Source organism: Panthera leo, chromosome B1, assembly GCF_018350215.1.
Source record: "Panthera leo isolate Ple1 chromosome B1, P.leo_Ple1_pat1.1, whole genome shotgun sequence".
Lineage (NCBI taxonomy): Eukaryota > Metazoa > Chordata > Mammalia > Carnivora > Felidae > Panthera > Panthera leo.
In genome coordinates, this window is record NC_056682.1 from 113906542 (window position 1) to 113925238 (window position 18697).

Sequence of the window (18697 nt, forward strand, 5' to 3'; positions counted from 1 at the left end):
AAATGAAAAAAGTCATTTAGATGGAAAAAAAATTTACACTATTTTCTCTCAAGCTTGATATTTTTGTTCTGGCTTCCACATTAGTAAAGATTTGACACTCAGATTAAGAATTTGAAGATTGGGAGAGTTATGAGACAGTAACTAATTCTTTATACCTCGTTATATGGAATCATCCTTGACACTAAATCATATAAAGACTAAATATTACAGGTGGCAGGAACATTTACTTTGGCATTCTTAGGATTAATTACAATGTTCAATAATCTATAGAAATTTACCATCTAAATCTACTAGAGATGAGGTTCCTTCTTCAGAAAGATCAAATTACATTTTAAAATAGCAGAGGAAGGTTTGAAATGCATTCCTAAAAGAAAAAAGAAAAGGAAGAAATAGTGGTTAAATAGGATATTTAAGAAAAGGAAGAAATAGTGGTTAAAAGGATAAGATTCTATTATTGTTACTTGTAATTATTTCCTGCTTGTACAAACTGTGTCTGAGCAGTTGAGTAATTTTAGAATCCAATTAGGAAACTCATACAACCAGAAATCAGAGATTTTTAGCAGCCATAACGAAATCTCCAATAAACATCCTGAATGTGCTTTCATGATGTAATCCTGTTAACAACAAAAAAAAGCTGAAAGTTACGTTTTCTGAGTTTTAAATAAACCCGCTATTGTAGTTCATTTTCATCATATCACCAAGATGTTTTAATTTATACTCAAATTTTATCCTTAAGGGAAATAGTGTTTTTGAGACAGACTCTACTTTCTCATTCTTTTTTTTCCCTCAATAATTTTACAAATCAATCATTACAAAAACTAGCTGCCTAGAGGTTCTTATTACAACAAATGTTCTTGCTATAATCCTCAGAAGCAGGTATCATGCTGACTTGAATTCTAATTAGCCTTTAAGCAAGACAAATCTTGTATGGCTAATGCATTCAGTGTCAAGACACATTAATCAAAATTATTGGTGATGCTTTAGCACCCAGGCAAATCAGCACATATTTTCCAAGCCCTGTTGTACCATTTTTTGGGCAATGAAAATTGTATCTGCTTGGGGGTAATAAATATCATGGAAAACATGACTTGGTTTAAGCTGGTATGTTAGAGGATTTTGAGACAGGTTAAAAAAATAATATCTTTTACTGCTTTAATTGATAATGACTTATAAAAATAAAACAAATGGTAATAAATGGAAAACCAGAGATTTTTCTGTGAGTAAAAGCTAATCAGTTTGGACTTTCTGGCCACCATTCCATTTAACAGATGGTAAATTCTGGAAGTTTATAGGGAAACACCTGGGGAGCTATTTCAGTGTGAATGAAGCTGTCTCTTCCTTTCTTACCTTGACCAATAATCCCATCTATGTATTTGTTGACTCTTGTCACCCATATGAAGGACAGCTTTTATGTAACTTTGACAAAAGATTGTTAAGTGAACTGTCCCAATAGCCATTTAGAAGATAAAGGAAGGTCATCTCAAATACTTACTTGCTCTGTATTAAGTGTGGGCTTGAAGAAAAATCAAATCAATCCAGATTTTGTAATGGAATTCTAAAACCTAATGAGACTTTTGATGGTTATTGTAAGATTTCAGAAAGGTCATCTTCTTAGGGAATTTTCTAGCTTTCCTTTGCCTTTTTGTAATATAGAAGGCCAGTTTTTGTTGTCCTCTTTGTTGGTGAATACAGTAATTGTTTGCATTGTTTTAGAGTATTTTGTTTTATTTTAGGGTGTTTTGTTTTTTGTGGCTTTTTTTTTTTTTGCCAGAATACACAGAATCTAAGCTATCTTAGTCGACTAAATTTTTTAAAAGTAACAGCAAATGAGTTGAGCAAAAGTGGCTTCAATCAAAAATCTTATCTTTGTTGTATTTTTTTAATCTTATAGAGTGAATAGATCCCACCTACCTATAGCTAAATCTTCTTGCTTGTGTACATATTGCCAATTTATGAAAGAAAGCTGGGTGGAGAAGAAGAAAGAGAGCTCTAATGCTGACCTCATCAGCAAGGGAACTTTTTGTCTGGTGCAAAAACAGGGCAATTTTTCAAATATAGTACTTATTAGCTACTGTGACTTATTTTCATTGACCTTAATACTACAGGATCAAAGTTGTGGCTGCTGAAATGGTTAGCTACAGTTGGAAAGATCAATGTGAAACCGTTAGGCCCTCTGAAATTGGTCATGTGAAGATACACCTTTGATCTCAGCAACAGCTATTCTCTATAGACTTGGTTCTGCATCTTTATGTGCCCTGGCTGCTTAAAACTTTCATTCAAATCAGCATCTTGTGTCAGATTTTCAGATGGGTCTTCTTACTGCTAGGCCTACCCTGTGCTTTACCCTGAATGAATGGCATTTCTTCTGCCCAACCCAAATCCCAGCGTAGTTGCCAAAACCACAGCTACTCTATTCAGTTTTTTTCTACCAGCTTAACACAGGGAAATGCGTTACAGTCGTATTGAGACTTGATTTTTAAGCTCATTGGTTGTGAGCTAATTAATTTAAGAATAAACAAAGGACAAAATTCATGAAACAACTCAAGAGGAGATCATATGCAACATCTAAGACAAGACCAGAAGATTAACAAATTTTTCTTCATTGTGGAATTTGATGCTACATTAGTGCCACATTACAGTAGCACTAACGAAGCTGAGATTTCTGTTTCTGTGACAACCATTTAATCACCAGCTAGCATGTGGCTTGGGTAGCAGAATATGGTGCCAGCTATTAATTGTGTTTCAGCAGTTAAAATGTTGGATTGTGTTAGGGTTCTGATAAATAGTGCTGTATTTTTTTTTATTATTATTATTTTTTTTCAACTTTTTAAATTTATTTTTGGGACAGAGAGAGACAGAGCATGAACGGGGGAGGGGCAGAGAGAGAGGGAGACACAGAATCGGAAACAGGCTCCAGGCTCCGAGCCATCAGCCCAGAGCCTGACGCGGGGCTCGAACTCACGGACCGCGAGATCGTGACCTGGCTGAAGTCGGACGCTTAACCGACTGGGCCACCCAGGCGCCCCTATTTTTTTTTTTTTTTTTTTTTTATCTCCAGGCTTTGGTTAAATCAGAGCTGTTATTTATTTTAAGTGTTTTAGTTTCCTGTGTCTGTCTGAGGTATAGATCTAGTTGGATGTTTCCAGGACCAGTGAAAATGCAACCTGAAAAATAACAGATGAAACCTGGATTTAACAGTTACAGTCATAGTAGAGGAACAGAAAATTTTAGGATGCTTGTTGTTCCCCATTCTTCTTCTCCTCTCTTGTCTTCCTCCATCTTTTCCCCTGTTCTCTCCCTACTTTCTTCCATGATTCCTTTTCCTCCTTCTCTTTCTTCTTTTTACTTGTCTCTTTCCTATATTTGGGCGCTAACTTTACAAGCAGTGACATTTTAAGATCTGCCAGTTGGTTGCCTTCATTCTTTTGATTCCCTTCCACACAGGATCAGCAACGCCAGAAGGAGTGGAAGCCCAATTGAGTTTGTAATCTTGTTCTCAACAGGAACAAAAGCAAAAACCTAAAATGCTATCTCACTTGAGATGGTGAGTGAATAGGTAGAGAGGTGGAGGAGAATTTAAATATATATATGAAACTTGAGAGAAGAACAGATTAAAGAGGCTCTGAAGTAATCTTCTTAACTCATATTTATGCTACTCATTGGTGCTATTCATTGGTGTTCATGACAAACCAATGTTTATTTTTTTAGTATTTATTTATTTATTTGTTTATTTATTTATTTAGAGAGTGAGAGAGAGTGTTGAGTGGAGGGGAAGGGGTTCCAGAGAGAAGGAGAGAGAGAATCCTAAGCAGGCTCCATCCTGTCAGTGTAGAGCGCAATGCAGGGCTCAATCCCGGGACCCTGAGATCATGACCTGATCTGAAATCAAAGAGTTGGTCGCTCAATGGACTGAGCCACCCAGATGCCCCCAAACCAATGTTTAAAGCTCTGCCTTTCCCCCATTTTTCTTAGACATTTTGCAGTAACACATCATAAACTGAAAAGATTAGCATTTTTTTACAAATTATCATATTTTATTGTTTTCACTTCAATGGAGGAGCTTTTTTACTTGCTGCATACCTGTGCAAATATGTTTCCTTGATTATGATGGTCAGCATCTGCCCTTTTCAAAAGATCCTCCACCTTATGTTTTCATGTTATTCCTAAAATGCCTCATAGGAATTATAATTTGGATCTTCTAATTCAAGTAATTGCCCAATAAAAAATTTTTTAAAGTCTAAATTTAATTGCCTCTTCATTAAAAGTAATGTACGAACGTAATTGAACTATAATTCTAATTTCCTCTATTGTATCTCTCCTCCACCTTGTGTACTCAGACAAATATGTGTGAATAATTTCCAATTTAGTAGGCTTATTTCCCAGTGATTAAATAAGATCAGATGTGTAAAAAAAAAAAAACAGCTCTGAGAACTATTATATGGTCCAATAAAAAGAGCTATTTCTCCTGTTCAGTGCCCTGAAAACTTACATAGCTTCATTTCTGTATAGTTTGATTTTCTCCAAAGATTTTTTTTCCCAGAAATGTCCTGTGTTTGGATATTTCAGCTGCTTTTCCTTACCTTCCCCTAACCCAGTGTCCTTCCTCTATCCTGGTTAACTACAATTGTGACTATTAGAATAACCAATTGCCTTTTTTTTTTTTTTTGTCACAGAACCATAGGTTGTCATGGCCTTTCTCCTAGATATTTTAGATTATAACCTTTAATCAGTCCTTGTCAAAGAGGCAAGATTTTTTTAAAAGGATTACATTTACTTACAGAAATTCAGTAGTTATGGCCATTTTCTCCTTTTCCTTCCTTACAAGAAGAAAACTCATTCTTAGTAAACCTGTCACTTCTCTACCGTATACACGTTTGCTTTTGCAGTCCTGAAGTCTCTGGCAGATGGATATTGTCTCATGAAATGATATATTCACATGAAAATTTAGGGTTACTTGTTGAAAGAAGTTGAAGAGGTATTGAGTATAGCCCCATACACGTTATAAAGAAACAAGAGATCACCTTGTATATCACCAATAAGTTACAGATGTTGTAATACTACTACTAACAATAATAATAATGATGATAACTAGCATTTTTGAGACTGTAAGATAAGGGCAACAATAATAACTAACATTTACTGTTCACTTACTTTATTCTAGAGACAGTACTAAATGCTTTGCTTGCATTATCTATTAAATCTTGATTAAGTCACCCCTTAACAACACCGGAGTCTTCCATCATTGGGCACCTCAGGATTCCAATATGAAAAGCCAGCATTTAACTCAATTCTGTACCTGTGTACCAACAGTTCTCAAAAATTTTGATCTCAGAACTCCTTTATACACTTAAAAACTAGGATTGAAAGAATTTTCATCTATGTAGGTTACATGTATTAGAAATTAAAACTGAGAAATTTAAAAAACCCACTATGTGTTAATCAAATAACATTTTTAATGAAATATAACTGAATTTTCCAAAACAAAACAAAAAATTAGCAAGAAGAGTGCATTGTTATACTTTTTTTATTTTTATTTTTTGACAAATCTCTTTAATGTCTGGCTTAACAGAAGGTAGCTGGATTGTCATATCTGCTTACGCATTCAATCTGTTGCAGTTTGTTTTAGTTGAAGTATATGAAGAAAAACAGCCTCACTAATTGGACAAGGAAAGATTATTTTTAATAGCCTTTTCATAAAATTGTGGATATTCTTCTTTGATACTACCCAACTGTATCAGTGAAATTTTCCTACTCTGTACACTAATAAAAGTTAAGTGAAAAGGCACTTTGAGAACCTCTGATATAAGCTTAGGAAGTTAAGAAACAACCCAAGCAGCTCAAGACCATGAGTAGACATATTTATGCATCATTTACTTCAACAATTGTCCTTCAAGCCTGAGACAGAAAAGAGACCAATCAATGAGTATTTCCTCCTCATACTGCCAAGATATAGAGAGAATGGAAATAATGTCTCCAAAGTGGCTGGGAGCTCTGGAATTAAATAAATATAAAATTGTGATTTTAAAGTTAAATATGCTATTTTCCCCTTAAATAAATTGAAATAAGAAATGAATACATCAGTGTGATAGATGCTTTCTTAGAGTGAAATAAGGTAAACTAATCATACTCAAAGTCCGAAAATTAGCCAATATTAGTAGTGCTAAAATTATTGAACTGTCAAATGCATTGCTAATTTTATATCTTGAAATAAAAAATTTCCCCCTGAGCATTCTATTTAAAGGAACTTTCTATGCTTTCCTCAGGAGAACTTAACATATATTGTTTGTTTGTTTGTTTGTTTTTAAGGAAGAAAAATCACTTTGACTGACCACTGAGATCACAAAGCCTTATTTATTTATTTGTGAATTTTGAAACTGCATGCTTCATCTTTTTATAAACTAAACACTAACCTGAATCAGAAATAAGTGTTTTCAACATTCACTCTTTTTTTCTTCTATTAGTATGCTTTCTTGGTGCTTGTATTTTCTTTGCTAAATAGTGAGGTCAGTTTATTTCTGCTTGAAGATATGTAAGAGTCTTTTCTACCTATGAATTTTCAACCTATTAACTTGCATTATATTTTCATGACAGTAAGTCATTACTAATGATACACATTGACTTTACCACAACTTTTTTCCTGAGGGTGGAGAGAGAATATTTCTGTATTTGTCTATAAAATTTTATTGGGAGAAATATGTTACTTGTAAATAAATGTATTCCATGTGATTTTTTTCATTTAAAATAACAAGTTAAACTCTTTTTAAAGAAGTAGAATGGTCATTGTTGGTTTCTCTGAATATAGTGGGTTTTCATTTTAGACCATTAAGAGATATCCAAAATTATTTGTTTAGATTCTCCTTTCCATTATGTGTAAGAGTGTGGGAATAGGTAGAACAGAGTTGCAGAAAATTTACAAACAATAAACTTAAAGCATTACTTCCCCTCCACCTTTTTTTTTCTTAAACCAGAACCATGAGCATCAGAGCTAGAGATAAATATATTTGAGTTATGTATCAACGTGATACATTTTATGGTAGTGATATCCTTTTGTTCCCCACCTGGTACCCAAGGTTTTATATAGCATACTTTTAAAACTCACTTGTTTCAAAAATATTTGATGACGTTTTACCATTTCTTATAAAATATCCTGTCTGTATCTTCCTGCTCAACTCTAAGTATCAAAAAAACAAATGTTGAAATATTGCTACATTAGAAAAAATCAAATATATTAAATAGCATTAGCAACTGCTCCAGAAATAATGGGGGAAAAAACAGTAAGTATGGAACAGAGCCATTACATTTTTTGCTTTAAAACTTCTTTATAGATTTCAGGAAGTTACACTCTTACATTTGAGCTCACATTGTTAAAAAGAAAATAAAACTTTATGGATATTGAAGAAAATGTGAACACTGGTCTCAAGTGTTTTCTGACACCAAACATGTGGTGTCTTTTCCAACACCAGTTCTCCAACTCTCTGATCCTCTGACACCAACCAGGGGTCCTACAATTCCATCCTATTGTGACACCAACTACTTAGGGTTAGCATCAGACTCCACAGGTTTTTTTTTTTAAATTTTTTTTAGCGTTTATTTATTTTTGAGACAGAGAGAGACAGAGTATGAATGGGGGAGGGTCAGAGAGAGGGAGACACAGAATCCGAAACAGGCTCCAGGCTCCGAGCTGTCAGCACAGAGCCCGACACGGGGCTCGAACTCACGGACCGTGAGATCATGACCTGAGCCGAAATCGGCTGCTCAACCGACTGAGCCACCCAGGCGCCCTAAAGACTCCACAGGTTTTAAGGGCTTAGTCCCTCAAGGCTCCCACAAGCTGCCATCACTTGAAACCCCAATCACAAATACGAGGTCCCCTGGTTACCTGCCCTTCTGACTTGGCTACAGATTCGAGGATTTAACAACCAACCCACTTTTATCCCCACTCAAGTTTGATAGTTTGCCACCACAACTCACAGAACTCAGAAAAATGCCCAACTATTACAGTCTATTATAAAAGATTAAAATGAGGAGATACATAGGGTGAAGTCAGAAGAGTCTCAAGCACAGGAGCCTCTGTCCCCGTGGAGTCGAGATGTACCATCCTGCCAGCACACTGATGTGTTCACCAACTTGGAGGCTCTTCAATCCCCGCTGTTTAAAGATTTTTATAGAGTTTCCATTACATGGACACGATTGATTAAATCATTGGCAATTGGTGATTGAATTCAATCTCCAGTCCCTCTGCCATCTCTGGAGATAGTGAGAGGAGGAGAAGAACTGAAAGTTCCAACCTTATCATAGCCCCCATCAGCCCCCCTGAAGCTGTCTAGGAACCCACAAGTCACCTCATTAGCATAAACTCAGGTATGTTTGAAAGGGGTTTGTTATGAATAACAAAAGATACTCTTTTTATGCTTTATCACTCAGGAAATTCCAAGGGTTTTAGGAGTTCTGTGCAAGGAACCAGGAATAAGACCAAATATATTTTTTATTGTATCACAACTGGTTTCCTCCAGGTAGTGGGGAAGACGTTATGGAGGTATAGCAAGGAGAGATATTTTCCTTTCATGCTGAACATGCCTGAATCTCTTTCCTAGCCACACCTATCAGTCATCTATTGCTGCCTACCATTTTACCTTCAAACTGAAAACAAACAATTACCTCACAGTTTTGGAAGAATAGGAATTTGAGCACAACTCAGATGGATGTCTCTGGCTCAGTGTCTCCCATGAGGTTGCAGTCAAGCTGTAATCCAGGGCTGTGGCTCCATCTGAAGACTCTACTGGGGTGGAACATCTGCTCCCAAGCTCACACATGTGGTTGTTGGCAGAAGTTGGCCCTCACCATGTGGACCTCTCCATAAGGCTGCTCACAGCATGACAGCTTGATTTCCCCAAAGCAAGTGATCCAAGTGAGAGAGAATAAGAAAGGGCCCCCAAGACAGAAGCCATGGTCTTTTTATAATTTAGTCTCAGAAGTTATATCCCATTACTTCTGCCAATACATTCTATTCATTAGATATGAGTCAGTAAAGCAGAGGATTACACAAGGGCATGAATACGTAGGAGGTGGGATCATTGAGGCTTATCTTAGAGGCCACGTACCACATCCACCCTAACATAGTGGATCTTAATATGGTAAATGATAAGAAATGCCAAACAGATGAGAAAGAAAGTTTTAAAGACATCTCTCTGGTTTCTTTGTCACTTTTACTTTCTAAAGGTTCCCCAAAGCTTTGCTCAGAGTATTTTCACTGATCAAAACCAATTCTGATTAATTTTATAGTAAATAGGTGGATCTCAGCAGGAAAGCCGTGTACAATCAAAGGAGTAAAATCCCGGTAAAAGTAAATCAGTTTAACTTTACCTATTCACTGCCAAATGAATAACAATTTCATGTGCCTATCTTTTTTAAAGGGAGAACCAGGTTTCATTGGTCCTCAAGGAGAACCAGGCTTACCAGGGTTACCAGGAACAAAGGTAAGTGGAGTTTTTTCCTTCTTTTATTTCTGAAATATTATGTCATATATTTTTAGTCCATTATGTTGAAAGAAGTGTGAGGTGACTTTATTGTCTAGGTGACCAGATATTTTTTCCTAAGAGAGAACTAAAACAACCTATCATTTATTACAAACACTTTTAATGGGAATGCCATATTAAATAGAGTAATAGGAAGTTCATTCCAGAAAGTCTCAGGTAAGACAGCATGATAGTGAAATATATTAGTTGCTCCAGTTTTCCCCCAATGGTTCCTAAATTGATATGATGCAATTTGCCTCCTGACCATGTGAAAAAGTGGGAGGATTCTGGGGCAGAGAGATAGAACTCATTAGCTTCTGCTCCTTATTGCCAATTTTAGGACATACTTGTAAATCAAGCATTATTACTATTCTCCGCTCACTCCCTAGATTTCAAAGACAAGTGCTGATGTCATATAGATTCCTAAGTGCCTCATCTCAAAAGGATCTATCCTGAATAATGTCTACAGAAAGATTCTGTAATGAAAACCATTTCATGATCTTCCACTTGGCAACCCTAAAGAAGGCCCTAAAAGCAAAATCTATATGCCACCATATAAAAAATTATGTTGCTGTAGATATAGTCAGACCCATAGTTCTCTTTTTATCTACCCAGTAAGACATAAAAAGGTACAGCTCTGAGGATGGAACTTTACTCATGACAGACTCATGAATCAAAGGGGCAAAATTAGATCAAACTACATTCTTTTATTTTTAAACTATAGAAATCTTTGCCTCAATGTGTATTGCATTCACCAGAAATAAGCCAGGATGATTTCTAAGAGCTAGAGAAATATGTTCGTGGTCTGTTTTGACAGAGGGGTCTTCATTTCCGCTGATCAAGAGAAAATAACTCTAATCCTAGTAAGTGGAAACTATGTGTGGCCTAAGGGGGACTGAAACTCAGTAGATTTTATGCAAAATTACTGTTTTCTCAAGCAATTTCTTTTTCACATAATGAGCTGTCAGGCTTATTAACAAAATATGAAGAATGCCTGTTTTAGCCTGAACAGATTCACACAAGAAATGCACTTTCTGAAATAAAGAGACAGAAAGTAAGAGAATAATGAGGATTCAGTATTCATATGAGAATTGTTGTATTTATTCAGGCTTGCAGCCTCAGAGCCAGGTAAAGAAAGAAGGCAGCCTCATAGATCAGCACAAAGAAATAGAAAACTTGGTCACTGCCAGAGAGACCCAGGCATGAAGTAGATCTTTAAATATTTGTGGCATTTTGTTTGCTTAAAAAAAAGGGGGGGGGGATTAGAAGAAACAGGTAGTAGGGAGTGGATTTCATCCGTAAATATCTTTTCTTCAGTTCACTGATTTAAAACTACTTTGCAATTTTGGGGCACAGTTGGCTGGCTTACTCAGTAGAGCATGAGACTCTTGATCTCAGGGTTGTAAGTTCGAGCCCCATGTTGGGTACAGAGATTACTTAAAAATAAAATCTTTAAACTACTCTGTAGTTTAAAATAAAAAAGAAAAAGAAAAAAAACTCCTGATGTAAACCCACAAAATCAACATTAATTACTGTTCATGAAATACCCAGTCTGATTTTATAGACCAGATACTTTTATAATAGATACTACTCTGAACTTGCAATAAAATTAAAGAATGCACTATATTTGTTTTGTATTTCCACATGAAGGAATGTGGATAGGAAATTTGTTTTGTTAATAATATTTTAACAGTTACATTAACAATATTATCAATTTTTAGTTGAACTGCTTGTCTAACATGAATTTGGTATCATAATGGAAAAATCACGTTTATTTACAAATCTCTTTCAGCTGAACATTGGCCTTTTTTCCAGTTGTGTAAACAAGTCTGGATTTGTACCACTAACTTCAGATTTAAAAAATAAACCCTGCATATTTTACCCCTAACACAGTGAAGAGAGATTGTAAGGAAGGAAGATGTATGATGGCATCTAAAAATCTGCTTTATGTACTGCTATATCAGTGTCTGGGAGAGACCTATATCAGTTTAAAGAAATGGGGTTTTATTTCGAATAATTCAGAATGCTTTGAATAAAATGTTTACTCATTAATTCAACAAATTTTTTTGCCAGATATTTTTCTAATATTTGAGAATGAAGAGTAAATACAACAAAACCAGTTTCTACACTCCTAATACTTACATTCCAGTATGTGTGAGACAGGGGTGGAAAGAATGAAAGAAATAAACACATGAATAGTATAATTCCATAGAGTGATAAGCAGCTGATTAAGGGCATTGTGACAAAATGTGATTCTAGGTAAAGATATATAGGCTGCATTCCTGTAGTATACTATATGTAAATTGATTTTCTCCGGCTTTTCTCTAAAATAGGCTTATAGTTACTATTTTGGAATTCTTCTATGAAATATTAAAAGAAAGACCAAATAGGGTACATTATTTAAAAATTAAAATTTCATATACCAACAGAGGCCCTTCCGTCTCTAGTCCCTGGAAAATCCCTTCTGGAACATCTCTTCCATCCAAACGAGTCCCTTGCCTTCCTCCAGCCTCTCCATGTTCACACTCTTCTCAGTTCATGCTGAAGAACCTTCTTTAATCCTTGCCCTAATCTATCCCGCCTCCCCTACAAAACCCCAAAGACTTCCCAGAGTTGGTATGATACAGACAAAGATCTTGAAATTTAGAGCCCAACATTACCCATGACCAATCCAATGTTATTCAGTTCTCTTTTCTAAGATGAACCAGTTCCTTCAGTGAGGAGGGTGCCTTTCCACCCATAAACATGCCATCACCAGTCTGAATTCCAAACCTGTTTGATTATTGAAATTCTACCCATCGTACAGGAAGCCGACACTCTCTACTCTGTTCAGGAATGTGAAACGACAGGGTCTTCCTGGAGAGCAATTTGGCAAGCTTTTCAAATGTTCATACTTTTTGACCCAGCAATTCCCCAACTAAGAATTTAACCTAAGAAAGTGACCAGATATGTGCAAAAGATTTACATACACAAACATTTATGTAAAAACTGAAGACTGAATACAGTTTTATTTATTTTTTAAGATTTATTTATTTAAATTCAAGTTAGTTAACATACCATGTAGTATTGGTTTTAAGAGTAGAACCCTGAAACTTACATATAACACCCAGTGCTCATCCCAACAAGTGCTCTTCTCAATGCCCATCCCCCATTTAGCCCATCCCCCAACCCACCTCCCCTCCAGCTAACTAAGGATTGCTGCTGAAATAATTAAATCTTAGGTCTCCCACTTTAAAAGCTTTTAGCCAAGTTCCTTAACCTCTCTGAGCTTCAGCTTCCTCATCTGTAAATTATGGGAACTAATACCTTCCTCATTTGTCCCAGGGATTAAATAAGATAATGCATGTGAAGTGTTTTATGCAGTTGCTGCATTCATCAACAACAGCACGTCATAAACAACAATTATAAAATACACCCTACCCATCCTTAGGACACGACTGAAGTCTCACCTCCAGGGATCCAGTCTGGACCATTCAAAACCTTATGGGATTTCCTCTTCTCTCATATAGCCTTATATCACTCTCTTAATTTTTAAGTATTTAATTCCTAGCACTTTGCGTTTATAAGTTGTAAGATCAGGATGACAAATTGTCTTCATATTTCAGAGAAAACTGAGGCTTTCAGAACTTAACTAATTTGTCCCAAAACACGGAACTGGTAGATAACAAAACCAGGATTAAGACCCAGGATGTCGGATTATAATACCTGGCACTCAACCACTTTGCCGTGCTTCTTCCTGGCAGATCTTAAAATGTGGCTACAGAATGAAAACTGTGTCCATGTCTGTGTTGAGATACAATGATGGCCCTTATCAATTCCCTTTAAAGGTCTTCTGTTTACCAACGTAGGTATCAGACAGGCATTACCAAACCATTTCCTTGTCTATAAAATAGAAATGATAATACAAACATTGAATAATTGTTTTGATTATTAAATGAGATAATCTATGTTGAGATTAATACATTGCAGGATACATAGTAAATAAATGGTACCTCTGTGCTTTCCTTGATTTAATTCAATTCATTTATTAATCTACAGGGACAAGCCTGAGTGTGAGGGAGATTGCCATTTACTTGTTTTGTGTTTTGTGATAGGGTGAACGTGGGGAGGCAGGGCCTCCTGGAAGAGGTGAGCGAGGGGAGCCTGGAGCCCCTGGACCAAAGGTCAGTTATTCTTGCGTTGGAACATAGCTTTCTTTGGTTTGGAAATGTGTCCTACTTACTTTATTTTTTTTTAATGTTATATTTAATTTTGAGATAGAACAAGTCGGGGAGGGGCAGAAAGAGAGAGGGACAGAGGATCCAAAGGGGGCTCTGTGCTGACAGCAGCGAGCCAAACGTGGGGCTCCAACTCACAAACCGTGAGATCATGACCTGATCCCAAGTTGGACACTCAACTGATGGAGCCACCCAGGTGCCCCACTGCTTACTTTAGAACATGAAACTAAAACACAGTTCCTCAAAAGATACTAAAACAGCAAAAATCACAATATATTGAAATGCACACTGATTGGTTCTTCTCAAAGGGAATTTTACAATTCAACTTTCCCAGTTTTCTCTGTTCTGTCCGGTGAACAAATTTAGTAACACATCCAAAAGTAAAGGGGAGGTACTATTGTATTAGCATGTTATCACTCAACGTGTATTAAAGCTTACTGAGAAAAATGTTGATACGTGCTGTGTTAGTTTCTGTGGTAACTTGAAGGTGTGTAACACCCTGAAAATATCAAAGCTAAGGATTTGACGGTTCAGTCTTTATTCCTCTACACTTCCTACAAACTAATATGGCAACACTTTATTCTAATAACCCATCCCAGAGACACATCACTTTTTGATGAAAAAGAAATGTATGCCAACACTGTTGAGACTAATGAGGATTATTCACAGAACACTTCCCATCCACTGGTGGGTGGGCAGTCTTCAGAATTATAATGGAATGAAGGCGGTGGAGAGACCAGGGAAGGAACTAATGACATGGTGTTAACTACTTGTGCTTAGTTGTTATAATAGTCAACATTATATAGAACCATATATTTAGGCAGTTAAAATAAAGTGTTTCCATTTTTCTTCATTATTCTGAGTCACTGCTAATTTCTTTTTTCTGTTCTTATCTCCTCTGTCATTTCTCTTTTCCATCTTCATATTCTCCTATAATAGGGGAAACAAGGTGAATCAGGAACTAGAGGCCCAAAGGGGTCAAAGGTCAGTAACCAAGTAACCATTTTAATATCACAGGAGGCCTTCAAGAGTTGTGGCTTTTGCCTCTTCCACAGAGAATCACATTTTAAACTGACAGTGGGATGGCATTATTTCCATCCTAATATCTCAAAACAATTGGTTTGTTTCATCTTGTTTGTTTTTGTGTGTTCGTGTGCTTCAGATTATTCTTTAAGAGAAGTTGTATTTCCTATTACACAAGATGAACTTCTTTGGGAAAAAAAAAACATTATGTAGGGTATAATCTTATTTTTTATTTCCTGACTCTCTTTGTGGTAAACGTTCAAATTGTACTTTAAGTTAGTTGACTCCCTCCATGGCATTAAAATTTCACCACCAATTGAAATTCTTTCCTTTATCGTGCTCTTATAATATCTGAAATAATCTACATACTTAGCAGAACCATGTTAAGATGTTTGCAGCTAATAACATGAAAAAGTGGATAAAAAATGAGGAAAACAGAGAGCAGAAATTATTAATTCTCTATTCAGAGCAAATTTAATTACTATGGTAAATGTTATCAGCATAATGTGAGTGGAAAAAAAATTAAAATCTCTTTTCCTGCTTACCTTCATTGGTCCCTATCCATTTTATGAAATATGTAGAAAGACACATTAAAATTCTTTGAATTCCACTTAGGAAAAGGACTCTAAATTTAAGGCTGTCTTAAAGAACTTTCAAATCTACATAAGTTCAAATCTCTTCTCCAAAATCTGTTTAGACTTTTAAGAATTTTGAGTGCTCTCAGAGTGATGTATGTGTGGTTTGATGCTTGGACTGTTCCTGGTTTCTCTCCAGGGTGGGTAATAGCACCATGAATGGGACTTTAGTGATTTTTCATATTGCTTTGGAAAAACAAAGCTGGCTTTGCCCTACCCATGACCTTCAGCCCTGCCAACCTGTTCTAGCCAGCTGCTGTCCACTTCAGCACCTTCTGAGTGTTAAAAGGCCTATACCTCTGGAGAAACTTTTCCTTAGATCTTCATTATCATCAAAGAGAGGCCTCACTGGTGACCTTTCCCTTCTAAACCCCTCTAGAACGAGCTTTCTGTTCCTTCCCTGTCCAGATTATCTAGATTTTTTTTCTTAGAAAAGAGACAGCCCAATTGATTGGCTCTTTTTCCCTTTGCCCCAAATCTCTTCTTATAAAAAAAAGAATATGGCTCAATCTGAGAGGTAAAAGCTTCTTTGAGTATCATAAAAACCATTTGCTTTGCTTTTGAAGATCCCTAGTAAGAGAGTTGCTGTATATATTTTTGTTCCAAGATACTCTGTCATCTGAAAGGAGAATTTTAACTCACTTAAGATGCATCTTAAAGAAGCATTTGCTGTGTCAGTGGTAATTGTTCTTCTAATTGTTATTTCCACTTCAGAAGTTCATATCAAAGGTGCTGCTGCATGGTATTAAATACATCCTTAGATTTGAGGTATTTCTGGCTGTTGGCCCCACTAGTAATTCAGCTTTTTTTTTTCTTTTCTCTGTGGAAAGGGTGATCGTGGAGAGAAAGGGGACTCTGGAGCCCTGGGACCAAGGGTGAGTACATCTCTCATCTAACCTTTTGGCCCCCTACAAGCCTAGATTTGACTCATGTGTCCATGTGCCTTTCACATGGCACCTAGACTAATAATATCCAATAATAGCACTGGAGGTAGACTCGAATTATTTCTGCTGCTTCCCCTTTTTTTCTTATTTTTTACTGTACTCACCGGACCAATGAGCATGTAGATTCTAACACATAAAATAAGCTCCACAAGAAGGGCTAAAGAACTCTTTCCACTTTCTCTTTGCTAAGTGAGCAAGACCAAGCCCATAACCATCAATTTAATAGAATTATCCATTTTTTAATTATAAATAAAAGCAATACCCCATATTTTCAAAGTCTTTTTTAAAGACAGGCAGGGAATTAGGACATGACTAATAGAAATTCGGGGCAGAGCTAATGAGTAGGGTAGATGCCTTATATTTGTTCCCTATTTGGTTAAATTTTAATGGAATTGTATTCCTATTGAGAAAGACAAGCATTTCCTACACAACAGTGTTCTATCTTCTTAAAGAATAAGGAAACAATCTATGAGATGTAGATGAGTAGAAAGAGATTAGGGACTGCTTTAATAAATACTGTGTTAAACCATCAAAATGTTGCAAATTGAATTAGATTAGCCTACATTTTATAATTTTCAGAAGACAGCTTTAGAGATTGAATCCTATCTCTTCTTTTAAAATCAGATTTCATATCTTTAATCTATCATCTATAGGAAGTTAAAAGCATTTGCCTCCTTTGAAATAAAGACAAAATTTGAACATGATTTTTCTAAAGTGCAATTGGGCCATACAGAAGAATTGATGGTCAGAGAGGGCTCTATGTTGCTATTTATGTTTTTGCCACAGTCCTTTGCACAACCTAGCCTAACTTCCTTGATTTTCCCTTGGTTGGTTTTCTTCATAGGGTCCACCTGGTCAAAAGGGAGATCAAGGAGCCACTGAGATCATAGACTACAATGGCAACCTCCACGAAGCCTTGCAGGCAAGTGACTGCTCCCTGCCCTGGCACAGTGACACTGATGATCACCCATGTAATGTGTGTAATATCAGCTTCCACCCCCACCCTGGCATCCCAGAGGGCTCCACTGCTCAAAGTACACCTTTTCCCTGATCTCCTGAGCCCATCTCCTTCTCCCTGTCCCAGTGTATCCTCTTTATTTCTCAGCATTTTTTTATCTTTCCTTTTCTTTCCCTTCTGCCTTCAGATATGCTTTAGTGTTATCTGGTTTAAACCTTCTGTTCATTTTGCCAATCTTTGTCTCCCTTGCTTGGAAAGCAAGTATAGCAAAGCAATTAAGAGTCATGTGGCCCTGGAGTCAGAACTACCTGGCTGAAAATCTCTTGCTTACTAAGTTCATGACCTTGGACAAGTTATTTCACTTCTCTGTGCTTCAGTTTCCTTGTCTATAAAAAAAAAAGGATAGTAGTAATACCTCCCTCAAGGGTTGTTATGAGAAGTAAATGGCTAAATACGTATTATACACTTGGAAGTACCTGGCACATAGTAAAACTTCCGTAGGTATCTCTTATTGCTGCTACCATTCATAATATAATGTGTTATTACCATAGAGAAGTACCTATAGAGTAAGAAGCCATAGACTATATGGCTTATCGCCATTACCTTTGCTTCCTGTTCGTCCTTTTCATGCTTAGACTCCTGCATTCTAGCCTATATCAAAATTCTGTTGAAACTTCTCTTAAAAAGGCCAACAATGACCTCTAGGTCAATCTCACTGTACTCATCACCCTTGATTTTCTGTGACATTTATACTAAGCTGCCTTCCTTTTGAAATTTTCTTTCTGGTTTTTCGAATCCTCTACTCTAATTTCTCCCAGGTTTCCTCTTAGTATTTCCAGTTTCTCTGTCATACCCTAATTTTTGGTATCCTCAAGTCTCTGATCTTTTCTTGGTTCATTAACTTGCTCTGTGTTCTTCTGTGTTGTGTCTTCCCAATCTTTCACCCTCCAGGTCTGATTTGCATGTACCTCCAGGTGTCTAAGAATATTTCCACCAGGGATGCACCATTGCTTTATCATCTCCCACCAACACACACAATTATACTGATTACTTTTCCCTTCCATCAAATGATTCCCTTTTTTTTATTCCCTTTTTTGATAGCAAACTAATCAATTGCTGTTAGTGATACTATAATTCTTTAACTTTCTTGAGATAGAATCTTTAGAATCATTTTAAACTATTCATAGTCCTTCGTCCATTACATCTAAACAGATGCTGCTATTTCCTTTTTCAAAGTGTCTCCTGAGGTTGCCTTGTTCTCTCCATTCTGAACTCGGTCCACATCCTATTTGTTTCAGGGCTAACACTGCAACAGCCCCTTCACCATTCTTCTGGTCCTAGTGCCTCCCAGTCCTTTCTAATCCATCCTGCATATCACTCTAAGCTAATTTTCCTAAACTATTAT

At 36.4% G+C, this 18697-nt stretch overlaps 1 protein-coding gene across 2 annotated transcripts in view; it reads left to right on the forward strand.

The window, feature by feature from the left end:
• The window catches only part of COL25A1 (collagen type XXV alpha 1 chain), a 460318-nt gene that overhangs the window by 411686 nt on the left and 29935 nt on the right, over positions 1 to 18697 (forward strand). The window contains exons 19-23 of one of the 2 annotated variants that reach the window (XM_042933946.1): positions 9414 to 9476; positions 13610 to 13678; positions 14672 to 14716; positions 16221 to 16265; positions 17179 to 17256. In XM_042933946.1, the coding sequence (XP_042789880.1) occupies positions 9414 to 9476; positions 13610 to 13678; positions 14672 to 14716; positions 16221 to 16265; positions 17179 to 17256 (300 nt within the window). The remainder of the gene's footprint in view (positions 1 to 9413; positions 9477 to 13609; positions 13679 to 14671; positions 14717 to 16220; positions 16266 to 17178; positions 17257 to 18697) is intronic. The other variant, XM_042933945.1, reaches the window with a different exon arrangement.